We start from the raw sequence: 26,459 nt of genomic DNA on the forward strand, positions 1-26,459 counted from the left end.
GGTGCAATAATAATTTTTGTCCTCACATTTCCAGTCTTACCACGCCTGGAATGAATACCATACAAGCATGTTTAACTTTGTAGTGAAAATTTGGTAGATTTCCTTACTGATAGAGCAGCCTGCTCAATTCTGTCGCTGTATTTGTTTCATGCAAGTGTCAGTGTTCATTTTTGTTTTGGCTCCAAATAACAGCCAGCTGTAGTTAAGGTCGAATTATCTCTGCACCCACTCGAGTAGCTGGGTATTAGAAGTGCTATGCAGAAGCGTGAATGGGCTCTAACCCTGCAGCGGCATGTCTCCACAAGGCGTCCGGTCCGGGGCGCTGGGCTTCGCCGTGGGCGTGGCGCTCGGTCTCCTCTGGCGGGCACCAGCCGAGCCATCCGATGCCGGCCGGCTTCCGGCTCAAGCACCGGCTCTTCTGCACCGCCATCTAGCAGCAACCAAGAGCAATGCCGCGCTGTTCGCCGCACTCAAAAGCCCGCTCGTCATCGCGAAGCTCGAGAAAGGTGTGCGCCGGGTTCCAACGGCGGCTGGCCTCAGGCAGTTTCTTTTTGCGCGTTCTGCTAGTTTATGAACCAGATTTGAACATTTTCTGTGACGATAATGCAATGAAGAGTTGCATGCTTGTTTCTTAGCTTTGTGGTACGGGATTTTTTTCCTCCGCAGCCTTCTTAATATGATGAAGATAGCCGAGAATTATGCGGCAATGAATAGTTCTTTCGATATGAAACTACAGACGTCGAGGATGATACGTAAGCACTTATAATTGACTAAAAATTGGTGTAGGTTGCTTGAGCACTTTGGTAGATACGACTCTAGAACAAGTAAAATTAGTAATGGGTGCTTTGAAATTTAGTTTATTAAAACTAGTTTTAAGACAACGGCTCTCCTAGTGAGAATGCTCAAGTGGAAACGAAGAGCTGTAGGGCAATCATCAGTAAAGTTAATGCGTATGATGAAAGCCTCAGGAGGCGACAAATGATTCCTGAGAGCGTGATTGATTAGTGCACTGAATTTTTTTCCACCCATCGGGTTGAGAGAGTAATTAGTGATTCTAATCTATAACCTTGGACGCAGCTGGCGAAAACATTAAAGTGCGATGAACTGTCATCGAGAAGATTTATGTTAATGTTACCCATAATGACCAACGTGTTTATTTATTCACATACCCTAAAGGCCCTTTTCAGGCATTACATAAGGGGGGGGGGGGGGGTTTACAGTTAAATATAAGCAATACTCCACACATACCTCTACGAGCAATACAAATCCAGAACAACAGGCAAAATGGGAAAAAAAAAGTACACGAAATTCGAAATTGAGTATATGCAGGAATCGAGCCTTCATACTCATAATTTACTTGTAAAAAACACTTTAGTTTTTTCACAAAGGTGTCATGATTTAAGGTGAAGACAATATCACCCGGTAACTCGTTCTAGTGGTGAACGGCAAGAAACAATGAAGAATGACTAATGAGGTGGGTACGTGCAAACATGGGTTCGATTTTGAGAGCATGATCTAAGCACGGAAAGATACGGTCGGCGGGTCTAATATAGTATGAAGCGAATGAAGAGTGACTGCGATACAATCAGTGAAAGTGTGATAATAGTGCTAGTATTCTTCTCTTTTAGCTTTAGCGATGGTTTGGTTGCCGTTACGATGGACTGACGTGAATAGTTCTTAGTTATAAATCTCGCTGCTTTAGTTTGTATTGACTCCAGTTTGTGAATTAAGTACAATTGATGCGGGTTCCCAATTAAGGATGCGTATTCTATTTTTGAGCGGACGAGGGTAGTGTAAGCTAAATGTTTGGTGGCAGGATCAGCTTGGTGCAAGTGACGTCTGATGAAACCAAGTGCTTTAGATGATCTACTGACAATTGCATCGATATGGTGATTCCATGTTCTATCAGACGAAAAATGAACACCTAGGTATTTGACTGTAGACACATTCTCAATGGGAATACTATTCATGGAATAACAGTGATTTTGAAGCATGTTATTGGTGGTGAATGTTGTAGTCTTTGTTTTAGAGACGTTAATTTGCATTTGCCACTGTTCACACCAAGTGGCGATTCTGTCGAGGTCTGTCTGCAAAGAGTTGGTGTCGTCAGGGTTGGTAATCTGTCTATATATAACACATTCATCAGCAAATAATCGAGTAGTAGAGGTAATAAATTCACTTATATCATTACTATAGATCAGGAATAAAATTGGTCCTAGCACCGAGTCTTGCGGCACGCCAGATTTTACCATGGTTGGGGAAGAACAACACCCATTTACAGAGACATATTGGCAACGATTGGTAAGAAAGTTAGTAATCCACGTGATAATATGCTTGTTAATGTTGAAAGAATTTGTCTTCAGAAAAAAACGATAATGGTGTACCTTATCAAACGCTTTCGCGAAATCAATAAATATAGCGTCAATCATTAATTTAGCGTGCACGGCATGATGAAGGTCGCTTATTAATTCAAACAACTGCCTCTCACACTAACGACCATGTAGGAAACAATGCTGATTAGGGAAAAAGAAGTTGTGCTCGGTTAAGAATTTCATTTTGGCAGATGATATGATATGCTCAAACAGTTTGCAGGGTATACTGGTTAACGAGATAGGTCTGTAATTTATTAGCATGGATTGTTCACCTGATTTAAATATGGGAGTAACACGAGTAAGTTTCCACGAGTCAGGTACGCACCCGGTGTGAAGGGATTGCTGGAACAAGGCAGTAACAATGTGAAATACAATAGGTTTTGTTAATTTTAGCAGTTTAGGGCATATACCGCCTGGACAAGGCGACGTGTTAATTTGCAGTCTGTCAATAGCTTTCTCAATCCCTTCATGAATGATGATAAGATTATTCATAGTGGCACTAATAGAAGTATGAAAGAACTTCTCATGTAAAGAAGCTCTTTTTGACTTAATGCTCTCCTTTAATCTCCACCAAATTATCCTAGAACCAACGCGCAAGCAAGGATCAGCAAACAATATACTCGATCTTATACTAATCAGTGATCACTTTCCAGTACTCCAAGCGCAGACAGAAATCATCGAAGGCATCTCTGATCACAACATACCATTATGTTTGTTACCTCTAGACTGCTCAATACAAAAACGATCCAATGTAAAGACAACACTGAACTTCGATAAGGCTGATAATGCCAGCATATTAACCTACCTCGCACATGAATTTGAAGCATTCAGTGAAATGGTCTCCGACCCCTCAATCAATATTAACAGGGTTTGGCTTCATTTTAAGACTATGGTTTCACACTGCATAACTAATCATGTTCCACTAAAAACTAAGCGTCCACAAAGAAACAGTCCATGGGTAACAAGGGATGTTATCCACGCTAAACGTCATGTGAAAAGGTTGCGTATTTCTATCAAAAATCATGGTTCATGTCCTTCTAAAACTACAAAACTAGCGTGCGCAATCGCGAAGTTCAGAGAGATAGGCAAACGGGCCAAGGAACACTACTTTAATGTAACACTGCCTAACTTTCTGACAAACAACCCGCATAGATTTTGGAACCATTTCCGTCCAACTAAGAACCCGTTATCCGACTTGTCTCCAGAAGATAGAGCTAACAATGCTAATGCGTACAACACGTTTTTTCACTCAAGTTTCACAAAAGATGACGGTAATCTCCCGGACTGTTACGGCAATCAAACATCACGCATTGACCCTTTAATCATATCAGATGCCGGCATTTTTAATCTATTACTCACGCTTGACCCTAAAAAATCGCCCGGACCAGACAATATCCCAAACGATTTCTTGAAACGATACGCAGAATGGTGCAGCAGATACTTGGGTCTAATATTTCGTAAATCTCTCGAGTCATCAACTTTACCGGACGACTGGAAGAAGGCAAAGATTATACCAATACACAAAACAGGAGACACCACATTACCATCGAACTATAGACCAATATCTCTCACCAGCACGGCTTGCAAGATGCTCGAGCATATCATCCTTCAACACCTAACAAACTTCCTTGATACACACAATCTGTTATCTCCAAACCAACATGGATTCCGTCATGGGCTATCAACCGTCACACAGCTTACAGAGGTTGTGCATGACCTTGCATTCGCCATCAATAACTGTAGCCAGACTGACATTATATTATTGGACTTTTCTAAAGCATTCGATCGCGTCTGCCACAACAAATTAATAGCAAAGTTACGGGGTGCCATCGGGGATGGGGAAATTTTAGATTGGATTTCAGATTACTTATCAAACCGGACACAATTCGTACTGTTTCAGAACATGGAATCTGCGACAGTACCCGTCATATCAGGTGTACCTCAAGGATCCGTGTTGGGGCCACTGTTATTTTTAATTTTCATCAACGACATAACCAACAATATCGATTCTAACATCAAACTCTTCGCCGATGACTGCATTATCTATAAAACAATTAACAGCTACGAAGACCACATTTCACTCAGCGATTCATTGAACAAAATAACCGAATGGTGCAAAACATGGCAAATGACGGTAAACACGACTAAATCTGTTTGCATGACGGTAACAAGAAAAAGGCAACCTTATGATTTTCCGTACTTTGTTAATGGCAGAATACTGACGAAAGTTCACCAGCATAAGTACTTAGGCATCACACTAACTTCTGACCTCAGATGGGACGCGCACATTGCTAGCATAACCTCGAAAGCATTACGCAAACTATTTTTTCTTCGAAGATGTCTGCGCCTTGCACCCACATCGACAAAGCTTCTCGCATATACTACTTTCGTTCGACCAGTTTTAGAATACGCTAACACAGTTTGGTTCCCCCATTCAGTGACTAATGTAACAAAACTAGAAAAAGTACAGCGTAAAGCTTTGCGGTTTATACACAACAAATATAAGCGCACAGATTCACCAACTAACCTCGCGGCTATTTCGGGTTTAGAGACGCTATCATCAAGAGCGCAACAAGCACGACTAAAATTTTTATTTCACCTGATGCACAACTACTACAAGATAGACGTATCAAAATACATATCTTTCTCGCAATCACGCCCGTCGAGGCATAAACACGCAGCCGCGATAACAGAATACTCATGCCATAACGACACGTTCATGTATTCGTACTTTCCCCTCGTGATCAGAGAATGGAATCGCCTTGATCCCTCAATCATAACTGCAACCACATTATCTCAGTTCACGTCACGGATAGAATCATTATCAATTAACGAATAAAGCAGTTTCACTGACATACTCAACCGCCTCTCATCACTTCATTAGATTGTTAATTAATTGTGAAGAAAGTTATTTTTTCCGCTGCTGTGTTCCCATGTGCTCTAATTGAATTCCTTATTGCAATGCTCTACCCGACTCCTAGACATGTATTTTTCTTTTTCCTTGCTAATGTTTACTTTTTCTTGTATTTTTCTTGTTCCTTTCTGTTCACGTGTGTTTGATTTGTATTCCAAAGTGCACGGCTCAAATTTTTATCATGTTTGTCATTTTTGTTCGCCCACCTGCTATGGTCCCTGATGGGACTGGCAGTATTGTAAATAAATAAATAAATAAACTCGGTCTCGGAGTTCAGAACAAACAGATGATAGCAACAGATGAGCTCGGGGGCCTCTAAATAATTCAATAAACAATCTTTTCGCCGTTAGTTCCAAAGCTACGATCGTACAGTTCACCAGCTCAGGTTCAACGTCTAGGACAGTCAAATTTAAGTCTACTCTGCAACTGTACCTAATGCCAGATGATATAATAATGGCTGAAACACCGTGGTTTGATGAACTGCGAGGACATTATTCAGGAAAAAATACAAATTAATATTGTGAGCATTCGACCATGTTTCTGTAATGTATATGAGAGCAAAATGATTGGTTGTTAAACAGCACGGGAAGACAGGAGGCACGGAAGAAAAACACGCAATACAAGTGCTTGGTGTGTCCTGTCTTCTCGCAGTCTTTAACGATTAATCATTGCCAACTGGCCCAAATCGGAGCAAAAGGATGAACGGTACTCGAATTATTTGTAATTCATCGAAATGTTTGCGTAGGTTGCGAGCGCTGAAAATGGAATGTGGAAAGGGATAATTGATGAAATTTGTGGGGCTCGATATATGCCTTCGGGATGGGGTGAGATTGCGTTTCAGTAGAAAAACCGCCGAGGTCATCTCCATTCCGGATTCCGAAGACATGGCTGGTCGCCGTTTCTCGAGCCAATATCTGACAGTCCTTTGCCCAAACAAATTCATTTTTGTCCTTCTTCAGTTTCAGTGCTTTTGCGAACAGTCTTTCGTTAACGGCGGTGAGGTGCTCGTTGACATGCACGCGTTTTGGATCAGTTCCCGGGAAGCCAATGTCTTTTGTCCTCAGCCGTGCCTTACCAGCCAAGGATTCGCATTGCTGTTTAGATGATTATGAAGGGACGCCGTGAATGATGCCGAAGTTTTTTTTAGGCACAGGACTTCACATTTTGTGTCAATGCATTCAACGATTCTGAAACAGTCGTCACCTTGGATGCATGGAACACACTTCCACTCCAGTTTGCTTTTTCGGGACTGCTGCTCAAGCTCTGCTAGCCTAACCTCGTTCCTTATTATGATTTGCCACGGGATTGTTGGACGCTCGATATCTCATTTCAAGTCTTCCACCGTTTCGTTTAAAAAGCTCGGGCTTTCAAGAAACCCTCCCAACTCACTCTTCACACATTTGATAACCGTGCATGGTTCAGCGTCCAATGTGAACCAGACACTCGAGCAACTTCGTTGGTAGCTAAAGTCAGCCTGTCAAGAAAAGCATTTTCAAGAGTATGCAACCGCTTTGAAAGCTCAGCATTAGATGGCTTTAGAGTAGGTGCACAGGATAGCAAATCATTGGGAGCGGCAGCATCAACGGCAGAAAGAAACACTACACACTAATGAGCAGCAAGCAAGTGAAAATGCGAGCCTGTATGCATGAAAGCAAATTCAGTGCGCTGCCCTTCGCCGCCGCAACCACTGCCGCTACTGTTGGGTTTTAGTCGCTGTCACGGGATCTTATTCAGAGGTGAAGGTCCGCAGTAGAATCCTAGCTTTGACGGTCATAGCTGGGGCCACGCAGCAAGACACGGGGCCATCAAGGTTCAGCGAAATCCGTGACTGCTGCTATCTGAAGAAACCGGAGCCGGTATGCAAGAAAAAAAGTTTTAGTGCTCTGTCCTTCGTTGCCGCTACTCTAGTAGGTATCCGGTGGTAGAAATTATCGAGTGATTTGAAGGTGGCCAAGCAAACGAATGTTAGATGCATGTACTGTGAGGGGTTCAGTGCACTTCAGCTGATTACCTTGAAGGTCCCCAGGATTGAGGATATTACATAAGGGGTGGGCGACGCATAGTAGAACAAAACTACATACACAAGCAAAAAAAGTCAAATGCACATATGCTCGCTGTTAAATGTGTCAGTTATACAATTAAAAAAATGCGGATGGGCAAGTGATTGCGACTGTGTCGCGTGGAAGGCCGTTCCCGTCGGAGGCTGTCCGGGGAAACAGTGACGCGGCAAACGGAGTAGTGCCGGGCCACTTGACGGCGATGACCAGCGCGGAGCAAAATGCGTGCTGGAGAACAGATGTAGTGCGTCAGATGAAGTCAGCTGTAAAAAAACTTGTGAAATAAACACATACTTGCAATTCTACGGCGACAAGCCAGGGTTGTTGTGCCGTGCAGATTCTGCTTTTAATGATTATATGTTGACGTTGTATGAATGGCATGATTAAACGAATCTATCACCTCAATCCTGAGCAGATTCTAAGGAATTTGTTGGATATATTTGGATGGCTTTAGTGACGTCCGCATTCCAGCTTAGATGACTGCTCATCGTTACGCAGAGGTATTTCTGAAATCCGATTAATTCAACCGTGACGTGTGAGATTACATACGGGAACATAAAACGATCACGATAGCTGTTAAAAAACACGAGTCTGCACTGCTCAAGATTATTTTCATGAACCATTGGTTGCACCTGTCCTGTACAAAATTTGTCATGCTTCAGAGCTGGTTGATCAGTGGTGTTATGAACTGCGCGATAAATAACAGACATCTGCGAAAAGCGGATGTTACTGTAGACACGCGTGGTTAGGTCGTTCTTATATATTAAAAATAAAAGAGGACCAAGGGCTGACCCTTTGGGCGACACCTGATTTTCCTGAAAGGAAAGTAGAGCCCTTATAATTAAGGTTAACAAACTGGGCACAACGCTTTTATTATCCACGGCAAAACGTTTAGCCAAAATAGGTCTAGTAGTAAGCGTTTGCGAGTTACTTTGTGAAAACCTTTCGCAAATACTGGAAGATTTCATCAGTTCGGAGAATAGAATCGAGATACACATGTAAGTCATAGACAAAAATAGCTAATTGCGTTTCGCAGGACCAGCTCTTACGGAATCAGTGCTGAGAAGGAAGAAAAAAATTATTACGGTCAACAAAATTCATTATGTGAGAACAGATTACATGTTTGTTTAAGGAAAAAAGTCGGGCTAGTTGGTACTTTTGATTCACTGGCTGAAACATGCTTACTAGCGCTACAAAAAGACAAGGCACAGCGAAAATATACTAACGGCAAATATTCGGAGTTTCTGGAGCCTGCGTGAATGCGCATCGTACGTCTTTCACCTACATTTCTAATAAACTTCAACTGATGTCTAGCGTTTGTCCCATCTCTATTTTTCCACTTGTTTTTTTTAGCCCTAGTAACCATGTTTCAGCCAATAATTCTGATTGACACGCTAGTTAAGGAGATGGGGCGGTAATTAGGAGGTGATTATTTGTTACCTGATTTCAAGACTGTAACGCTCTTCCCCACCTTCCGATCGTTGGGGATGCTGCCTTGGGAGTAGCTGAGCAAACTGCAGTAATAAATAAGCTGCGGAAACATTCCGAGCATTTTTAACAGTTTGATAGTCATTTCATCATTAGCTGCACAGGTTTAAGTCTTGTCTTAGCATTTTCAATGATAAAAGTGATTCCATGCGCAGAAAATTTTACATTTTGAAAGCTTAGACAGCGCTCCTATGGCCCGTGAGCGAGCTTCTCTTTGCAAGCTGGGGGCAACCTTAACGTATATCTTCTTCAACAGAACAAGTCATCCGAATGGTGTTCATAATATATCGTGATTCTGCCGGCAGACAAGTCTAAAGCCACTGTCGTTTTGGACCGCACCAACTATGTGCAAAAAATAGATGCTCCATTGGATGATGCAGCGACATACGTCAAGCTGGTCCGAGACCCAACAAAGGAAATAGAAATAAAGCCGCAGAGGCTTCTTCAGGATGTATTCATATTCGCGCATTCGAACAAGGGCTTTTATTTAAAGCCACCTACTATGCCACAACGACTTCACGACTTCACGACTTCACAAAAAGGACGTGCCACCCCACTCGGTTGTGGACTTTACCCGGTCTCCATTGAGCAAGTTGTCTCGATACCTGCACGGGTTAATTGATTCTATGGCTGGACGAACGTCCACGCACGTAAAAGATTCCACCCTTATTGTGGACAAGTTAAAGTCCGTGAACATCGAAGACGATCATGCTGTGGTGTCGTTCATTGGAAATCCATGTTTACATGCATTTACATGTTTACATGGAAATCCATGTTTACATGCATGCCGATGGACTTCGCAGTCGAGTATTGCAGAGAAGCTTTGAGCAATGGCTTGTCTCTGCTGGAACGTACGCCATTAGTGTAGAGCACATGTGCCTATCGAGGAAATGCTTTGTTTTCAACAAGATATTATATAGATAAATCTTCATTGCAGCAATGGATGCGTCCATCTCCGTGGTATATGCCAACATGGCCGTGGAAGTAATAGAGAACCGTGCGCCTACAACATTCGAACCGCCACCGAAATGGTTCCTGCGGCTCGTTCATGACTCTTTTTGTGTCATCCGATGACAGGGCACCGGAAGATTTCTGGCGCACCTGAACTCGCTTGAGGAAAGCATACAATTCACAACAGAAAAAAAGAACAATGAGTGCATCCCCATCCTCAACGTCTTCATCGCGTGAACAACAAATGGCATCGTGACTAGTCCCTATAGAAAACACACATACATGGGGAAGTACCTCAAATTTCCTTCGACGCTCCCTGCAGGACAAAAGAGCTAGGTTTCCTCGGTGCTTTTTAATCGGGCCTGCAAACGTTGCTCAAGCCCAAGAAAAAGGGCCCAGGAAATCAGCCGCGTAACGAAGAAGCCCACAGAACACAGCTACCCACGTCAAGGACTCAGTTCACAAGAACGAGGGTTTCTCCACGCGGGGCTAGAAGAACCCCAAAAAAGCGACGCGCAGCCTTCGGCTATACGCGTAGTATCAGCGTAGCTGTCTGCAGGATATCAGCTAACCACGACCTCCATGTGGTCCACGTACCTTCTATCAAGCTCAAAAACCACCTGGTGCGTGTGAAGGATGGCAAGGGAAGACAAGGTTATCTGGCGTCGTCTACAGGAATATTTACAATGAATGCAGCGCAACATATGCAGGCGAGAAAGGGAATTTCAGAATGCGGTTCTAAGACCGTCAGTCTCACGTCAAAAGCAGATGCGTGGCTTCCAACGCCCTAGTAGAACATCATCAAAACACAAGCCACTTCATTGTAATTTCACACCCATATTCAAAAAAACAAAAACCTTCATCTACGCTGGTACTCAAGGTGTCCCTTCCCATTCATATGACAAGCCAAGCGATAAACAGGACGAGGGGCAATCTACCCGACATATGAGTGTACTCTGTATGCCATGTTTCTCCTTCATAAGCAACCCCCCCCCCCCCCCCCCCCCTGTTACTTTCTTATTGGGAAGAAGGCGCCCGTAGCGTGCCGAAACGCCAATCTTTTTTTCTGGAGTTCCCGGGTTCGAACCTGACCACGGCGGCTGCGTTTTTAAGGAGGTAAAACGCTAAGGCGCCAGTGTGTTGTGCGATGTCAGTGCACGTTAAAAATGATAATTAATAATTGATAATTGCTTTTTGGAGAAAGGAAATGGCGCAGTATCTGTCTCGTATATCGGCGGACAGCTGAACCATGCCGTAAGGGAAGGAATAAAGGAGGGAGTGAAAGAAGAAAGGAAAAAAGAGGTGCCGTAGTGGAGGGCTCCGGAATAATTTCGAACACCTGGGGATCTTTAACGTGCACTGACATCGCACAGCACATGGGCGCCTTAGCGTTTTTCCTCCATAAAAACGCAGCCGGTGCGGTCGGGTTCGAACCCGGTACTCCAGACCAGTAGTCGAGCGCCCTAACCACTGAGCCACCGCGGCGGGTACGTTAAAGATCCCCAGGTGGTCGAAATTATTCCGGAGCCCTCCACTATGGCACCTCTTTCTTCTTTCACTCCCTCCTTTATCCCTCCCCTTACGGCGCGGTTCAGGTCTCCAACGATATATGAGGCGGATAGTGCGCCATTTCCTTTCCCCCAAAAAACAAATTATTATTCCCTATTATTATTATTATTATTATTATTATTATTATTATTATTATTATTATTATTATTATTATTATTATTATTCCCATTCATCTTCATACATCACCTCGGCGAGTGCTTGTTTCTTCAGATGCAACTATAACCGATAGTGGCATATCAGTTTATTTTGTGAAGACGGTTGGGAATGCGGTCTTAAACATATTTGAACACTCAACGTCGCTAGCGTACTCACCAAATCTATTGGTAAGGGTTATGATGGGCGTCTGGTGAAGCTTTAATACCCTCTAGAACCTTCTCGGGTAATTGGCTAGTATCTCTGGCAAGTAAGTTTGAATAAAGTGTGCGTTTGGATATATGAATGAAGTGCAAATAGGTATCTTCGGCCGCGAACTATTTCTTCCGTGTGCATGCGCTGGGGTTAAGTTTAGCTGTGTGAAAAAGCCGCTTGTTTTGTTTTGTTTTTTAAGGACATTGTAAACCATGATGCGGAATCATAAAATTTTGATTGGCACGAAATGAGATGGTATGAATAAATTTCGCTGTTAGTTCCTTAATTTTAGATTTCAAAAGCAAGCCCATATCTCAAATAGATAGGTCATAGAAGCCTGTTTAAAAATTCTGAAAAAAAAAACAATTCAATTCGTTTCGAATATTGTCATAATTGCCTTTGTCATAATCGCTAATCGTTTCACGGTATGAAGGAATGATTCTGGGATAAAGGTGAATGTCGCATGCAAAACTTTGTTATGGCTAATTTCGCGGGGATTGGTAATAAATAACTTTCAGGGTGATTGGTTATTATGAGATCCAAGATTACAGAAATTCGCGGGACAATTCAGAGGCCGTCCGTGTCAAACGTCGCAAGCTTCTGCAGTTTGGAAAGACGATTAAAAAAGAAGGCGACCGTGTGCGTCTGGTTTTCAACACGCTTTTTATCAATGATGATAAGTATGAGTGGGACACTAATGCTAATCAGGCTGTATGCATCACACGGCGCAGTAATCAATGACATCGCTCACGCAGTCATTCGCATGGCAGTTGTCTGCATTCTTCGTCATGCAAAACGTCGATCTGCACGTGTTAATAATGTTTCCTTTCTGTTCACCAGCTTCCGAAGTGTCTTGCCGAAGAGCGTCGCGCTTTCATCACTCATTGATTCATGCTCAGCATCACTGGTAGCTCTTACCGAAATGTGGCTTAATGATACCGTTCATAATAATTGTATTTTAGTACAGCGGTCATTCTCTTTTTTTAGGTGTGATAGGAACTCTCTTAGAGAAGGCGCCGTCCTTCTCTATATCGGAAAATCATTTATGGTTGTACCAGTCACTGTTAATTCATTTCTCGAGTGCGTTTTATTCTCAGTGCGGTGCGGGGCAACTAGCATAATAATTGGTGTTTTTTATCGTCCCCCTAACCTAGTGCCTGGCTTCTCGGTGGATTTTTCTCGAATTCTGGGTGAGGCGTGTACGTGTTTTCCTAACAATAAGTTGATCATCTTCGGCGATTTTAACTTCCCTAGCATTAACTGGCTCTCATTAGCGGTCCCTCCCAGTGACACTGAAGCATGTGCCTTTGTCCACTCCTCTCTTGATTTTTCATTAACGCAGCTCATTCATCTGGCTACGCGATCCACTACTCGTACTGCTAACATTTTGGATCTTGTGCTGACAACTAATCCCGACATTTGCTTCGACTTAAATCATCTGCACGGACTTTCTGATCACGCCATTATAACCAGCAGTCTTTCTTGCTCTGTTAATGAAAAGAGGATAATAACCAAACAAATCCGACGCTACAACAAAGACGATTATGTAACTATTACTGACAAACTGCAGCTTTTTCTCTGGAGTTCCTGGATGAGTATTTATCTCGTTCTGTAGAAGATAATTGGACACTATTCAAAGATACCCTCACTAATTTTATCAATACATTTATTCCAGTAGTTACCATCAAAGAGAATAAATCTGCACCTCGTTTTACTAATCAGCTTCGTCGAGTTATTAATAAAACGAAGCGTCTTTACAGACAAGCCGTAAAGAAGGATTTTTTAAGTGTGCGGACAAAATACAATGATACCGACAAGCTGTACTAAACGTCCCTCAAGTTAGCCAGACGCCACTTTTTCAACGAGGACTTATGAACTATGCTAGCAAAAACCCTCGCATATTCTGGAAAGTGATCAACCCTAATAACAATCCTGATATAATTCTTACTGATGACGATGGCACCCCATTTCCTGAAACCCAGTGTGCCCAGCTATTTAACGACGCATTCTGCTCCGTATTCACTAGCGAGGACGTTTCGTCAGCGCCCGGCTTAAATAATCTTCCTGACATATCAATGTCCGAAATATTAGTCAGCCAAACGGGTATATTATGCCTACTAAATAACCTTAAGATTTCTACCAGTTCTGGCCAACATGGCTTCAATAATAATATACTTAAAAGCACATCGCACTTCATTAGTTCAATAATAACCGTCCTGTTTTCTCAATGATCATCATCTGGTCTCATACCTTGTGACTGTCGTATTGCTATAGTTGTACCCATTTTCAAATCAGGTAATCGTTCATCTCCGCTAAATTATCGTCCTATCTCACTAACAAATACTTTCTGCAAACTTCTTGAACACGTCATTCATAGTCAAATTTTTCAGTACCTGGAAAACAACAATCTTATTTTCAAATACCAGCACGGATTCGTTCATAATTTGCACTCATCCATCGACGCTGGCAGTCAAATTGATGCCATTTTTCTCGATTTTTCAAAACCATTTGATCGTGTTCCTCATTATAGGCTTATACTCAAACTCAGTTGAATATTCTCCTGACTGTTATTGCTTGGATTGCGGACTTTCTCAACGCTAGACTTCATTTTACCTCCATTAACAACTACAACTCCTCGTATTTTAAAGTCACTTCTGGGGTACCACAGGGGAGCGTTCTTGGGCCCCTCCTCTTTCTAATATATATTAATGATTTCCCTAACGCTGTGTCTTCTCGATTTAGCCTCTTTGCCGATAACTGCGTAATATGCGGTAATATTGTTTCTATAACTGACCAACAATGTTTGGAAACTGACCTGGATGCAGTAACCGCATGGTGCACATCTTGTCTTATGCCACTTAATACCTCTAAAACTAAGCTTTTGTCTTGCACTCGCAGCTCTCGCATTCCAACAGCTTATTTCCTAAATTTCATTTCATTTCATTTTATTACCTTAAAGGCCACAAAAGAGGGGTGTTACATAAGGGGTGGCAACCATTGAAAGCACATATTCACAATAACAGGAAAGTTTTTACATTTTCAGCGAAAAGACCTGCGGCTGCACGAGGAAATAAGGAATTAGAAAAAGTGACGGTGCGTAAGCGTGGACGGGTAACTTGTAGGTGATGGTTGGTGCGAAGAGATATGCGGGAAGAATATAAGGTGCGGTGTGCATAGGGCTGTGGAATAATTTGTGAAATAAAGACAGGCTGGAAATGCGACGGCGGAGTGATAAGGGCGATAATCCGGATGATGTTTTTAAGGAGGAAACGGTGATGCCATAAGAGTAAGATGAATGAATGAAGCGAGCAGTGCGATTCTGAACAGATTCGAGGGCATTGATGAGGTAAGCTTGATGAGGATTCCAAATAGGCGATGCAAATTTATAGTTTGGACCTGACGAATGATTTGTAAGCTAATAACTTTACATGTTTTGGAGCATGGTGAAGATGGCGCTTGAGGAAACCTAGCGTCTTGTTTGCTGACGATATTATGTTAGTAACATGCAAGCTCCAAGAAAGATCGCTAGAAATTGTTATGCCTAGGTACTTCAGTAGAGTTAGTTCTTGGGCTAGTTGGTATTGTTGAAGCCCGGAACTCGGAAGGAGGCAATAACACCCCCGCAGGCTAAAGTAAAACCTGCTGTGATGCCCTACGGGCACAAACTATCTCATGTGTACGAAATTCCCTTGACGTGTGGCAAGTCCTACATAGGGCAAACGGGGCGCTGCGTCATCGACCGTCTCAGGGAACACGAAAGAGATTTAAGGAATAGGGAAGGTGCTAACCTTGTTGAGCACTGCGCAACTTGCAAAGATTGCACACCGATGTTTTCGGCAGTGAGGATTCTAAGCAGAAGCAAATTAAAAACAACCCGTGAAACGACAGAGGCATACTATATTAAAAAAGCTGGGTCAGAGTGTGTCAGCGATACCTCAGTCATTCTGTATAATACAGAAAAGGCGTTCCTGTCAAAGTTTCTGCGATAAAGATATGATGAGATTGTTTTTCCTATTTTTCCCTTTTTTGGTTCTTTTACGGTGTGCGCCTGCGCTGGTCTGAGAGTATTTAAGCTGTGTGTGTGACTCTGAATAAACAGTTGTAAGTCAGCGCTGTGTTCGTCCTTGTTCGTCCTTCTTCTTTTCTGTCTTCTGTCTTCTTTTCCTTGGCTAAAAACGTGCCGTTGCGCTGAAGAACTAGGTACTTGTATGACTGAACTAGTTGTACGGGAACTTCTGATATTTCGTAAGAGAAAATTAAAGGATTACGGCGGCGGCTGATGAACAAAAGTTTACATTTACGTGGGTTAAGTTCCATTAGCCACTTATTACACCACTCCTGAACAGCATTGAGATAATTTTGAAGAGAAGATTGGTCAGCAGTGGTGAGAATAGCACGATAAAGTACACAGTCGTCAGCGAACATGCGTATGTTAGATATTACGTTTGAAGGCAGATCATTAATGTATATCAGAAGCAGTAGTGGGCCAAGCACAGATTCCTGTGGAACGCCCGACGTTACTAGGAGTGAGTTAGAGTTCTTATTGTTAACGGAGACAAACTGCGAACGATTAGTTAAAAAATCTTCAATCCACTACAAAATATGGGGGTGCAAATTTAATTGGGAAAGTTTTATCAGCAGGCGCTTATGGGGTACTTTATGAAAGGCTTTTGCAAAATCTAAAAATAAGATGTCAGTCTGTAGATTACAATCAAGGTTAGCATGCAGATCATGATTGAACGTAGCAAGTTGGGTCTCGCAGGGATAACCCCGGCGAAACCCGTGCTGAGCAGGTTGAAAAAAGTTGTTCGAATGAAGGAATGCCATGATATGGGTATAGATGACGTGTTCTATGATTTTGCAGGGAATACTAGTTAGAGAGATGGGACGGTAATTAAGTGGCGAGTTCTTGTTACCTGATTTGTAGACTGGAACGACCTTCCCAATTTTCCAGTCTATGGGCAGTTCACCTGTGAAGAGTGACTGAGCGAATAACAAGCACAACAGAGATGAACATGTATCTTTGGTATTAATCAGTATTTTAGTGTTGATATTGTCAGTTCCGGCACAGGATGAAAGTTTAATGTTTTCAATTATAGACGAAATTCCTGCTGAAGAAAATGTAAGAGAAGGCATAGTATCTTGAATAACTGGGGCGTTTGGAGGAAATGTCGGATCTGTTTCATTAGTAAACACGGAAGAAAAGGCTGCGTTGAACATGTTGGCGCATACTGTTTCGCATACAGTTTCACCCGAACCATCGGTGAGGGAAATAGTGCGTGTGTGCTGGGGGTTAATGACTTGCCAGAACCTACGGGGGTTAGTTGACAACATTTTAGGCAGATCGCAGTTGAAAAAGGTGCGCTTGGCTTCTCAAATACTTGATAAGTACGTTTTTTCGACTGCGTAATATTTGTTTCAAGCGTTTTGACTAGGAAGCAACTTGGCCTATCGGAAAAGACGCTTCTTTTTATTTTCAAGGCGTCTGAGTGTATTTGTGAACCATGGGTTTTGAGGGTTGGTTCGTATATTTATGTTCGGAATAAACCTGTTTACCAAATTGTCGATTTTCCTCTTAAACAAGGATCAGTTATCATGAATGGATCTTTGATTAAAGTTAGATTGAAATGCTGGCAAAAATGCGCGAAGTTCATTATTTATTGCTGTATAGTTTCTTTTATCGTATAATCGGATAGTTCTTTTAATTGTTGCGCGTAAGGATGGTTTAATCGTGAAGCCGGCATGTATGACGTGATGATCGCTGACGCCTGGTAGATACGTGATAGAATGAACGCATTGAGGGTTATCCGTTAATAATTGATCTAGAATATTTGCGCAGTCTTCGGTTACACGAGTTGGCTCGGATACAGTTGGCTCGGATACGAAATAACGAATCTGTCGAACTACTGACAAGTACCTCGGAGTTCACCTGCAATCAGACTTAACATGGCTTAACCACATTAATCTAACTTTAGCATCCGCCAACCGCTCCCTTGGCCTACTAAAGCACAACGTCATACTAGCTCCCCCGCACCTGAAAAAACCCGCGTTCATCACACTAATTCGTCCGAATATTGAATATGCGTCAGCAATCTGTAATCCTGATCAAGCCTATCTCATAGCTAACATTGAGTCCTTGCACAACCGTGTGCGCGTTTTATTTTTCACACTACTCACATACTACCAGCGTCACTGCCTTAAAGAATCGCGCCGAATTAGAAGACTTATCTTGCCGCCGTAAACTATCACGACTAGCACTTTTCCACAAACTGTATCATCCTTCGCTTCACCACAAATTTCCAATCACCATCAGCCTTCTTTCCGCGGCTCGACCATCCGCACAAAGTTAAACGCATCTTGTGTCATTAATCTGCATTTGCGAAGTCATTCACACAACGCGCCATCATTGAGTGGAAGAGTTTACCAGGCACATAGCCATTGAGACTAACGCCTCCACATTTCTTGCTCTCATCAGCAGCGACTTTGGCATTTGAAATGTTTGTAGTGTTCGAAAGTTTTGAATGTTTTCTTTTTTTCATTTGCTGTACTTTTGTGATTACTTCTGTTCTTTTCGTGCCTATTACGTACACTGTATTACTTTGCCTCTCCGTTATGCCTAATCTTTTTCGTTAAACCTATAATTTGTATTATATTGTTTTTATCACCTGCTTTTTATTTATTCTCTGGTGCTTAATTTTTTTCTGCTATACCTAGCCTGTTTATTGTTATCTTGCGCGTTAATGCTGTTCTTTGACATGTTTTTACACTGACCCCCCCCCCCCCCCCCTATGTAATACCCTCGAAGGAGGGCCTTTAGGGGTATGCTGAATAAAATAAATAAAAAAGTTAGAAGACTCAAGAGCGACGCGTGTGGGTACTGTCACTAACTGGGCGAGATTGAAATGTAGACAAACATTACTGAAGTTTGTTATTTCTGCGTTGCCTGTGGTTCCTCCAGTCGAGCGTCGCAAAGTTGAAATTGTGAAAAAGCCGAAATCGAGCGTTTGGATGTTCAGTAGCGGGTAGGTTTAGGCTATTATTAAGGTCACACGAAAAATTTGGACAGTTCTGGTGTGGTTTGCAGCAGACAGTGAATATGATGTTTTGAGGTGCGGAACGGCAAATTACTCATAATATTTCTATGTCCTATTGGATGCTAATAACGATACAAGGCAACTGTTCTTTAGTGGCGGTAAAAACACTTTCTCCGCGAATGCCATTGGGGTTCATACAAAAAATATTAAAAGTTGTTTAATCGGCAAGAACCTATAGGAACCGGTGATGTCATCTGTTAGCAATGTTTCAGCTATTACGAGTACGTTGCTTGTGGGCGTTTAGACAAGATTAGACACAAACTCACGGTTGGGGAGAAAACTGCTTATATTTGTGAACATACTCAATCAAGAAAAATTTGAAAGTTTACCGCGAGGGCTGTTCCAACAGAAAGGAGTTACATGACGATGAACCGCATGCTATGCGATTTTTTCGCTATCTGTAATGACTCTTTGAATGCATACCGCGTAGCACCAATGAACAATGCATTGTAGGTTTCAGTTTTTGCAAACGGCCGCCGCGGGGGCTCAGTGGCACGTTAAAGAACGCCAGGGGCTCGAAATTTCCGGAAGCCCTCATAACCTGAGTCGCTTTGGGACGTTAAACTCCCATAAACTAAGCCAAAACTTTTGCAAACGCTACTTTGTAATAAATAGGAGTAACTAATCATTGGCATCCACCCGCTTCCACCGGTTTTCTAATAGGTACAAGATTTTCCGCCTTCTGGAGCTCGCTTTTTCTGGGGTGAACTGCTTGGTAAAGAAATCTTGAGCCAACCCTTTGCTTTGACGGACCAGTTATTCGCTCCACCGTTAAGCAACCTTAAAAAAACGCCACAAATGGGCTTTTACCGCATGAGGCAGATTTAGGGTTGCTTCACTGCGGAACAAATGTCTGGGCCATCAACGCGACGGTTAGCTTTCGCCAAAAATTGCCAAAAAGATGAACGCCCGTGTTTGTAGCTGTAAGAATGCACTCGGGTGGATGCTAAATAGTAATTACTCCCTTATTAGAAATCTACTCGACATTGGGGGATCCTCGTAAAGCATTTCACCAAACGCTAATTTATGCTTACGCGCAGTGCAGACAGGGTGTGAAAATTCCTCCGCAGTGCTGCTATCGGTGCCTTTCAACTTACAGTGAATGGAAAGGATTAGTTCTACACTTTTGAAAAATGTAAATTTATCTATTATTGGGCATATGCGCTTATAGAAATGGCGGCCAAGACGGTCAGCCCGCCCGATTTCTTTAGGGCTAATGCTTAGATATAGGCGATTGCGGCAGAGGCGGAGGTCTGTTTCTTCTTACTCGGCGTATGTTTCTGATGTATTGTTATCTTCAATGTTGTAGAAAATGATATTGTTGCGTCGTCAGCGATTTTCAGCGTCGTCTAAGCGGGCTTATCTTACCAAGATTTCTTTGGCTGTTTCATTGGCTTTGTCGCGGATGGTGTCCATGTCGGTGCGTATTCTTGCCAGATGTTGATAATGAGTTTCCAGGTCAGCTAATCTGCTGTTGAGTTTAGTATTAGCTTGTCTCTTAGTTTACAGTTATTTTAAGACCCTGTACCTCAATGAGCAGCTGTAAGGGGCCAGCAGACAGCTTCTTTAGAGTTTGTCTCGACTTCGCAAGCCTACAATAAGAGATTACGCACGGCAGTTGCACATTCTACAGCAATGGAAAGACAGCACGGTGGGCTCGGTAGCTTCAGAAGCCAGCTTTCTTTAAAAAAAATCAGGGAACTACAAAAAGTACCTGTCTCTGGGCTCATTTTATAGGCCACCGGGAGGCTAGTTTAAAGTTCGGTCCAACCTGTCTGAATCGTTAGGAAGCATTAGTGCTGACAGTTTGGTAATTCGTGGAGATTTCAACCTGCCGGAGTTTGCTTTTTCACCAGTGCATTCCACATCTAGGACAAATTCTACGGCAAGCAATGAAACATTCAGGGCATGTAGGCTGTTCGCGTTATCCCGAGTAGTTTTCCAGCCAACGCGTGGCACCAGTGTGTTAGATGTACTTCTGACTAACAGCAAAGCCTCCACTGGTTGTACCAGAAATCAGCGATGACGATGCTGTTCTTATTGACATAAAGGAGCAATATGCCAAAGATTTAGATACAGGTTCTAGGCATAGTTGAGGGTTCGACGGAAACCCGTCTGGCGAGGGAAATTCAGCATATCTTTTTAAACGAACACCCACCAAAGTCATAAAGGAAAAAAAAACGTAAAAGAATTGACGTTTCGGCACCACTACGGGTGCCTTGTTCACAATGGGATGAAAAACGAGACGGGCTGCTGCTTATTAGGAAAAACGTTGCGTATCGTGCGGATGTATATCTCTGGTAGATTGCCCTGTGTCCTGTTAATCGCTTGGCTTGTCATTTGTATGTGAAGGAATTCCTTGAGCAGACGAGTAGATAATGATTTTTCTTTTTCAAGTATGCGCGCGGAATCCCAGTCAATCAAGTGGCCCGTGTTTTGCTTGTGTTCGGCGAGAGCGTTAGAAGTCCCTTTTTTTGTTTTTGATGTCACGCTGGTGTTCTTTGAAACGTCTCCTGAAGTCCCCTGTTTCGCCAATATAGGCTGCACCGCATTCTTTGCAAGGAATTTTGTAAATTTCCCCAGGGTAGCTGATCTTTTCGAGCAGGTTCTTTACTCGTAACCAAATGGTTTCTGAGCATGCTGGATGGGACATGGGCAACTTGGATATCGTAGTCAGCCAATATCCGGCATAACGTCTCGCTGACACCAGGGGCATATGGGATGGTTGCACGTGGTTTTTTCTTTTTGGCTGCTCTTGCTTCGGCTGGAGGGGTCGCAGCGTGTCGTTCTTGTGATTGCAGTAGTTGACGCGGGTATCCGTTCTTTGAAAGCTCCTTTCTTATGCGGCGGCCTTCACGAGTTCTTTTGCATGGGCTTGAACAAAGCTTGAAGGCACGATTGTAACGCGCCGCGGCAACTGAGCGTTTCTGCCCTATTGGGTGCGCAGAATGAAAATCAGGTACTTCCCTGTGTGGGTGGGCTTCCTGTACACGCTCGTCCTGATGCCGTTTGCTGTTAGCTCGATGAGGACGTCGAAGAAAGGGAGGCGCCCATTGCTCTCTTCTATCGTAAACTGAACGCTCTCTTGAAATGAGTTCAGGTGCCGTAGAAATTTTTCCGCATCCTGTCGTCGGATGACGCAGAAACAGTCGTCGACGTACCGCAGGAAAAACCTAGGTGGCGGGTCGAACGACGCAAGCGCACGACTCTCTATCGTTTCTAGGGCCAGGTTGGATCAGACTACGGAAATGGAGGCTCCCATTGCTGTCCCGAAGATCCCGAAGAAAAATCATTATCTACTCGCCTGGTCAAGGAATCCCTTCACATACAAATGACAAGCCAAGCGATTAACAGGACACAGGGCAATCTACCCTAGATATACATCCGCACGATACGCAACGTTTTCCCTACATAAGCAGCAGCCCGTCTCGTTTTTCATCCAATTGTGAACAAGTCACCCGTAGTGGTGCCGAAACGTCAATTCTCTTGCGTTTTTTTTTCCTTTATGACTTTGGCGAGTGTTCGTTTAAAAAGACATGCTTATTTTCCCTCGTCAGACGGGTTTCCGTCGAACCCTCAAATGTGTTGCTCTTCCCGGTAAACAGGGGCCGCCTGCTGTTACCAAGATTCGACAATTCGTCAACCTCAAGACAAGGCTGACTTCGTTCCAAAGCCACCTCCAGTTCAATCTTCGTTGCAAATCACATGGATTGATCCCCAAGTCTCTGCGGCTACCGATCCTCGTGCGTACGCCAACTGGAAGACAAACCATTGCTCAAGCTGAAAAGCGACTACTGCAGGCAAGGATCCTCGAGACAAAATGCACAATCAAACGCCTGTAGAATGACATTTATTGTGCCCAACAGTTCCTGGAAAAGCTCATTCCCGCGGACTTCTTTGATGTTCTTCTGCATGCCAACAGCGAGGGCGCCAAGGATCAAGAATTGAAACATATGGCACAAAATGCCAAGTTCAAGCAGCTGTTGGCCAGTCCGCCTGACGCCGGGGTGACAGCGAGTATATGCAACCTGTCTTCGCACGCGCTTGACCCGGATGAACGCAGGCTACTTCTCCGAGGCCTCAATTTCAATACTGGCGCTCCTCCAAATGCTGTTCACATGACCTGCGCTGTTGAAGAGGCTATACGCAAGGTCGTCTTTAGACAGTATGGGCGAGGTCTGACCTTCACGCATGAACTTCCTTCTAGTGGGTCGTTGCAGTTTTTAGATATCAACCTGAACTTCGGCTCACAACACGCCTGCTGGCACTATGCCCCACGAGCAAAGAAAGAGCTACTGCCGTTCGATTCAGCGCATTCTAAGGTAGTCAAAAGAGCAATTGCAAGCTCGTGCCTGGAATCTGCCATCACCAAGTCATGCCCGCATGCAATGCATATTAGTTTCAATAATCAAATTGAAAGGTTGCTTTCAGCCGGCTTCCCCTGCGATGTCATATCAGCCGTGGCCGAGAATCTTATTAGGAAGATAAAAAGAAGAAATCGAGGAAGTGTGGATGAGCCGCCGCCAAAAAAGAAGATCGTGGTGATGCCATACATACACAAAGTGGCGCACAATGTAAAAAAAGTGGCCAAGAGGCATGGCGTCTCTGTCGTTTTTTCTGCCCCACGGAAACTCGCAGCCTTGTGCCCGAGAACCGGCACCCAAGGAACTAGAGGCAGTGGATGCGGTATCAAACATGCTGAGACGTTCGTTAAATGTGCCACTGGTGTGGTGTATGAAATCCCACTCAAGTGTGGAAGTGCCTACGTAGGCCAAACAGGCCGTTGCGTGAATGAACGCGCAGGGGAACATGCCCGATCCATTCGGAATAAGGAAGGAGCTAACTTGCCTGCTCATTGCTTTGATTGCAGCGGATGCGAGCCTTTGCTTAAGCAGATTAAAATACTAGGCAAAAGTAATAACAAAACAGCGCGTGAGCTTTTGGAGGCCTATCACATAAAAGATAAAGGTGATAAATGTATTAGCGACACTTCCGTCAAACTTTACAATAAGGAAAAGTATTTTCTGCGCACCTGTTGTTGATCAGGAGTTGCTTGGATATACCCCCCCTCTCAACCTCCTTGTTCTTTTGATGTGATTTTGCATATATAAGGCACTTTCGCACAAATAAACCCAGTTGATAGTTTGCGCTCTTTCTGTTCCTTTGGCCTTTCCTGGGGTTGTCTTTTTATGCGCAACATGGTTTCTTCAAAAGCAGTTCTACTTCGTCGCACTATCCGGGGCCGGCGGGGGATCGTCCCGATCGCCAACGAGAAGACCAGCAGTGAAGGTGAATTCGGGCGGGCTGTGGCACAGCCGGACGGGGCGGACTAGGTACACATGGCGGAAGTCCACGGCAGGCGCAGGACGCCGAAGCTCCGGGACCAGGATGGCGATAAAGGGAGCCCCGCACCTCCACCAAATGCTACGTGACGGCAAGCTGATAGATGAGATGAGTTCACAGATGGCTACAGAATGATTTTAATGGCGGACGGCCTGGCGAGAGCACTCCTGCCCGCGCTAAGCACAGTTCGTCTTCTTCTATTTTGTCACAGTAACATGGATCAATGCGTACCTTCATTTCAGAAAACTAAAGGGGGTGGTTCGTGGTGAAATATCGTACGAAGTTTCTGTAGCCTCAGGTGTCCCGCAAGGATTAGTTCTGGGACCACTTTTCTTTGTAATTTTTAGAAATGACACTTTCGCTGGTGTATCGTCGATATTGAGACTGTTCCAGATAACTGTGTTTTGCACCGAACATTTGATTATCCTCCTGATTGTGATGCTCTTCAATCTGACCTTCACAGAATTTCTAAATGACGTGAGAAATGGGGCTTGACTATTCATCTCCAGAAAAGTGTCCATATCTGATCTACTAAAAAATTCAGTTTGAAACTTTGTTTACAGCATTAACTTTGTCAATTGGTTGTCTATGACAGAATACTAATATCCTAGGGTGTATTTAACTTATGATCTATCTTAGCATGGGCATTTTAATTACATAACTGCAAAATCAGGTAGAGTTTTGAGTTCTTTACGCAGGAATATCAAGTGTTTTCCTTTACAAACTAAAGAATTGCTAAACACAACAAACTTAAGACCTATACTAGAGTATTCGTGCGCAGTATGGGACTATGAAACTAAAAACATGAAATAAAATGATAAAATAGAAAAGGTTCGGTTATTTTAAATACTTACAGCAGAAATTTCAGTGTGTCAGCAGCACATAGGTCGTTAGGATGGGTTTCACTGCCGAAACAAAGATGGTACTTTAACTGGAATTCTTCCATTGTATATACCATTTGAAATCAGGTACTGTCCGTAACCATTATTTATTTCCGCCACACTATATATCTGCAACAAGGGACCAAACATTGAAAGTAAAAGAAATTGAATAGGGAACTGATTTACTAAAATATCAATGTTTTCTGTACACAATATATGGTTTGGTTTATGGGAGTTCAACGTCCCAAAGCGATACAGACTATGAGGGACGCCGCAGTGAAGGGCTCCTTAAACTTCGACAACCTGGGGTTCTTAAACGTGCATTGACATCGCACAACACACGGGCCTCTAGAATTTCGCCTCCATCGAAATTCGACCGCCGCGGCCGGGATCGAACCCGCGTCTTTCGGGCCAGCAGCCGAGCGCCATAACCACTCAGCCACCGCGGCGGCCTAACGAATAAATGAGTGGAATAAGTCGCTGCAGGAGTGGTTTCGACAAAATCTAATGAATCGTTTGCCGAATCGCATTGTTTTTATGCTTGTGTTTGTATCAAAGTACGCTGTAATGCATTTTGTGAATAATTTTTTACTTGTTTTCCTGCCAGCAAAAAGAAAAAAAATATTGGAGAGGACACTTAAGCTCCGCCTTAAGGGTAAGAGACGATAGCATGATGGGTTTATTCCCATATATGCCGAATTGGTCATTCTTGACTTTACGCTGAAAGATAGAGTAATCAAGGAAGTATTTGAAGATAAACTGCAAGTTAGTTGCCAGTCTATAGGGCGTATACATAGGCTGGGACGTAAAAGCGGGAAAAGGCCTATAATTATTTACCTGCAGAATTTTGTTGAAAAAAAGATCAATATTGGAGAACGTTAGAAAACTAAAAGGCTCAGGTATGTCGATTCAGAATGACTACTCGCAGTCTACACTGAAGAAGCGCAAACTACTCTGGGATAGCTCGAAGGAAGACAAGGATAAAAAAAAAGTCGCCCTTTTTCACGATAAGCTAAAAGTGGATAAAGATATGTTCGTCTGGGATGAATCCCAAAATAAGCGCGTAAAGATAGCCTCCTCAAAATCTAGAACACCTCAAGACGAGGCATGACGTCACTCGGAACAATGCAAGCAGCTGCGCGAAGTGAACCCTTAATGCACGTAGTTTAGTTAATAAAACAGCCAATCTTGAAATAACCTTATCACAGCATGATCCACACATTACAGTGATTACGGAGACGTGGCTTCACAGCGAAGTGAATGATGATGATGATGTATTTCCTCCCGCCTACACGGTATTTCGAAAAGATAGAGAATCTAGAGGTGGTAGCGTAGCTATCCTCATTAAGAAAAAAATTTCGGCCGTCTTGCAGGACGAGGTACCAGAAATTGAATGCCTATGCGTAAAATTGTCTTGTTGGGGTCATAACTTCGTTTTATAT

The 26,459-nt window shown here is 43.3% G+C and overlaps 1 protein-coding gene across 1 annotated transcript in view; it reads left to right on the plus strand.

Annotated features, from left to right (window-relative positions):
• The window catches only part of LOC144123113 (glycoprotein-N-acetylgalactosamine 3-beta-galactosyltransferase 1-B-like), a 380,861-nt gene that overhangs the window by 53,777 nt on the left and 300,625 nt on the right, over window positions 1–26,459 (plus strand). Inside the window, exon 2 of the mRNA XM_077656016.1 lies at window positions 289–506. Within this exon, the coding sequence (XP_077512142.1) occupies window positions 293–506 (214 nt within the window). The 5' untranslated portion in view covers window positions 289–292. The remainder of the gene's footprint in view (window positions 1–288; window positions 507–26,459) is intronic.

This window comes from Amblyomma americanum, chromosome 3 (genome assembly GCF_052857255.1).
Source record: "Amblyomma americanum isolate KBUSLIRL-KWMA chromosome 3, ASM5285725v1, whole genome shotgun sequence".
Classification (NCBI taxonomy): Eukaryota; Metazoa; Arthropoda; class Arachnida; order Ixodida; family Ixodidae; genus Amblyomma; species Amblyomma americanum.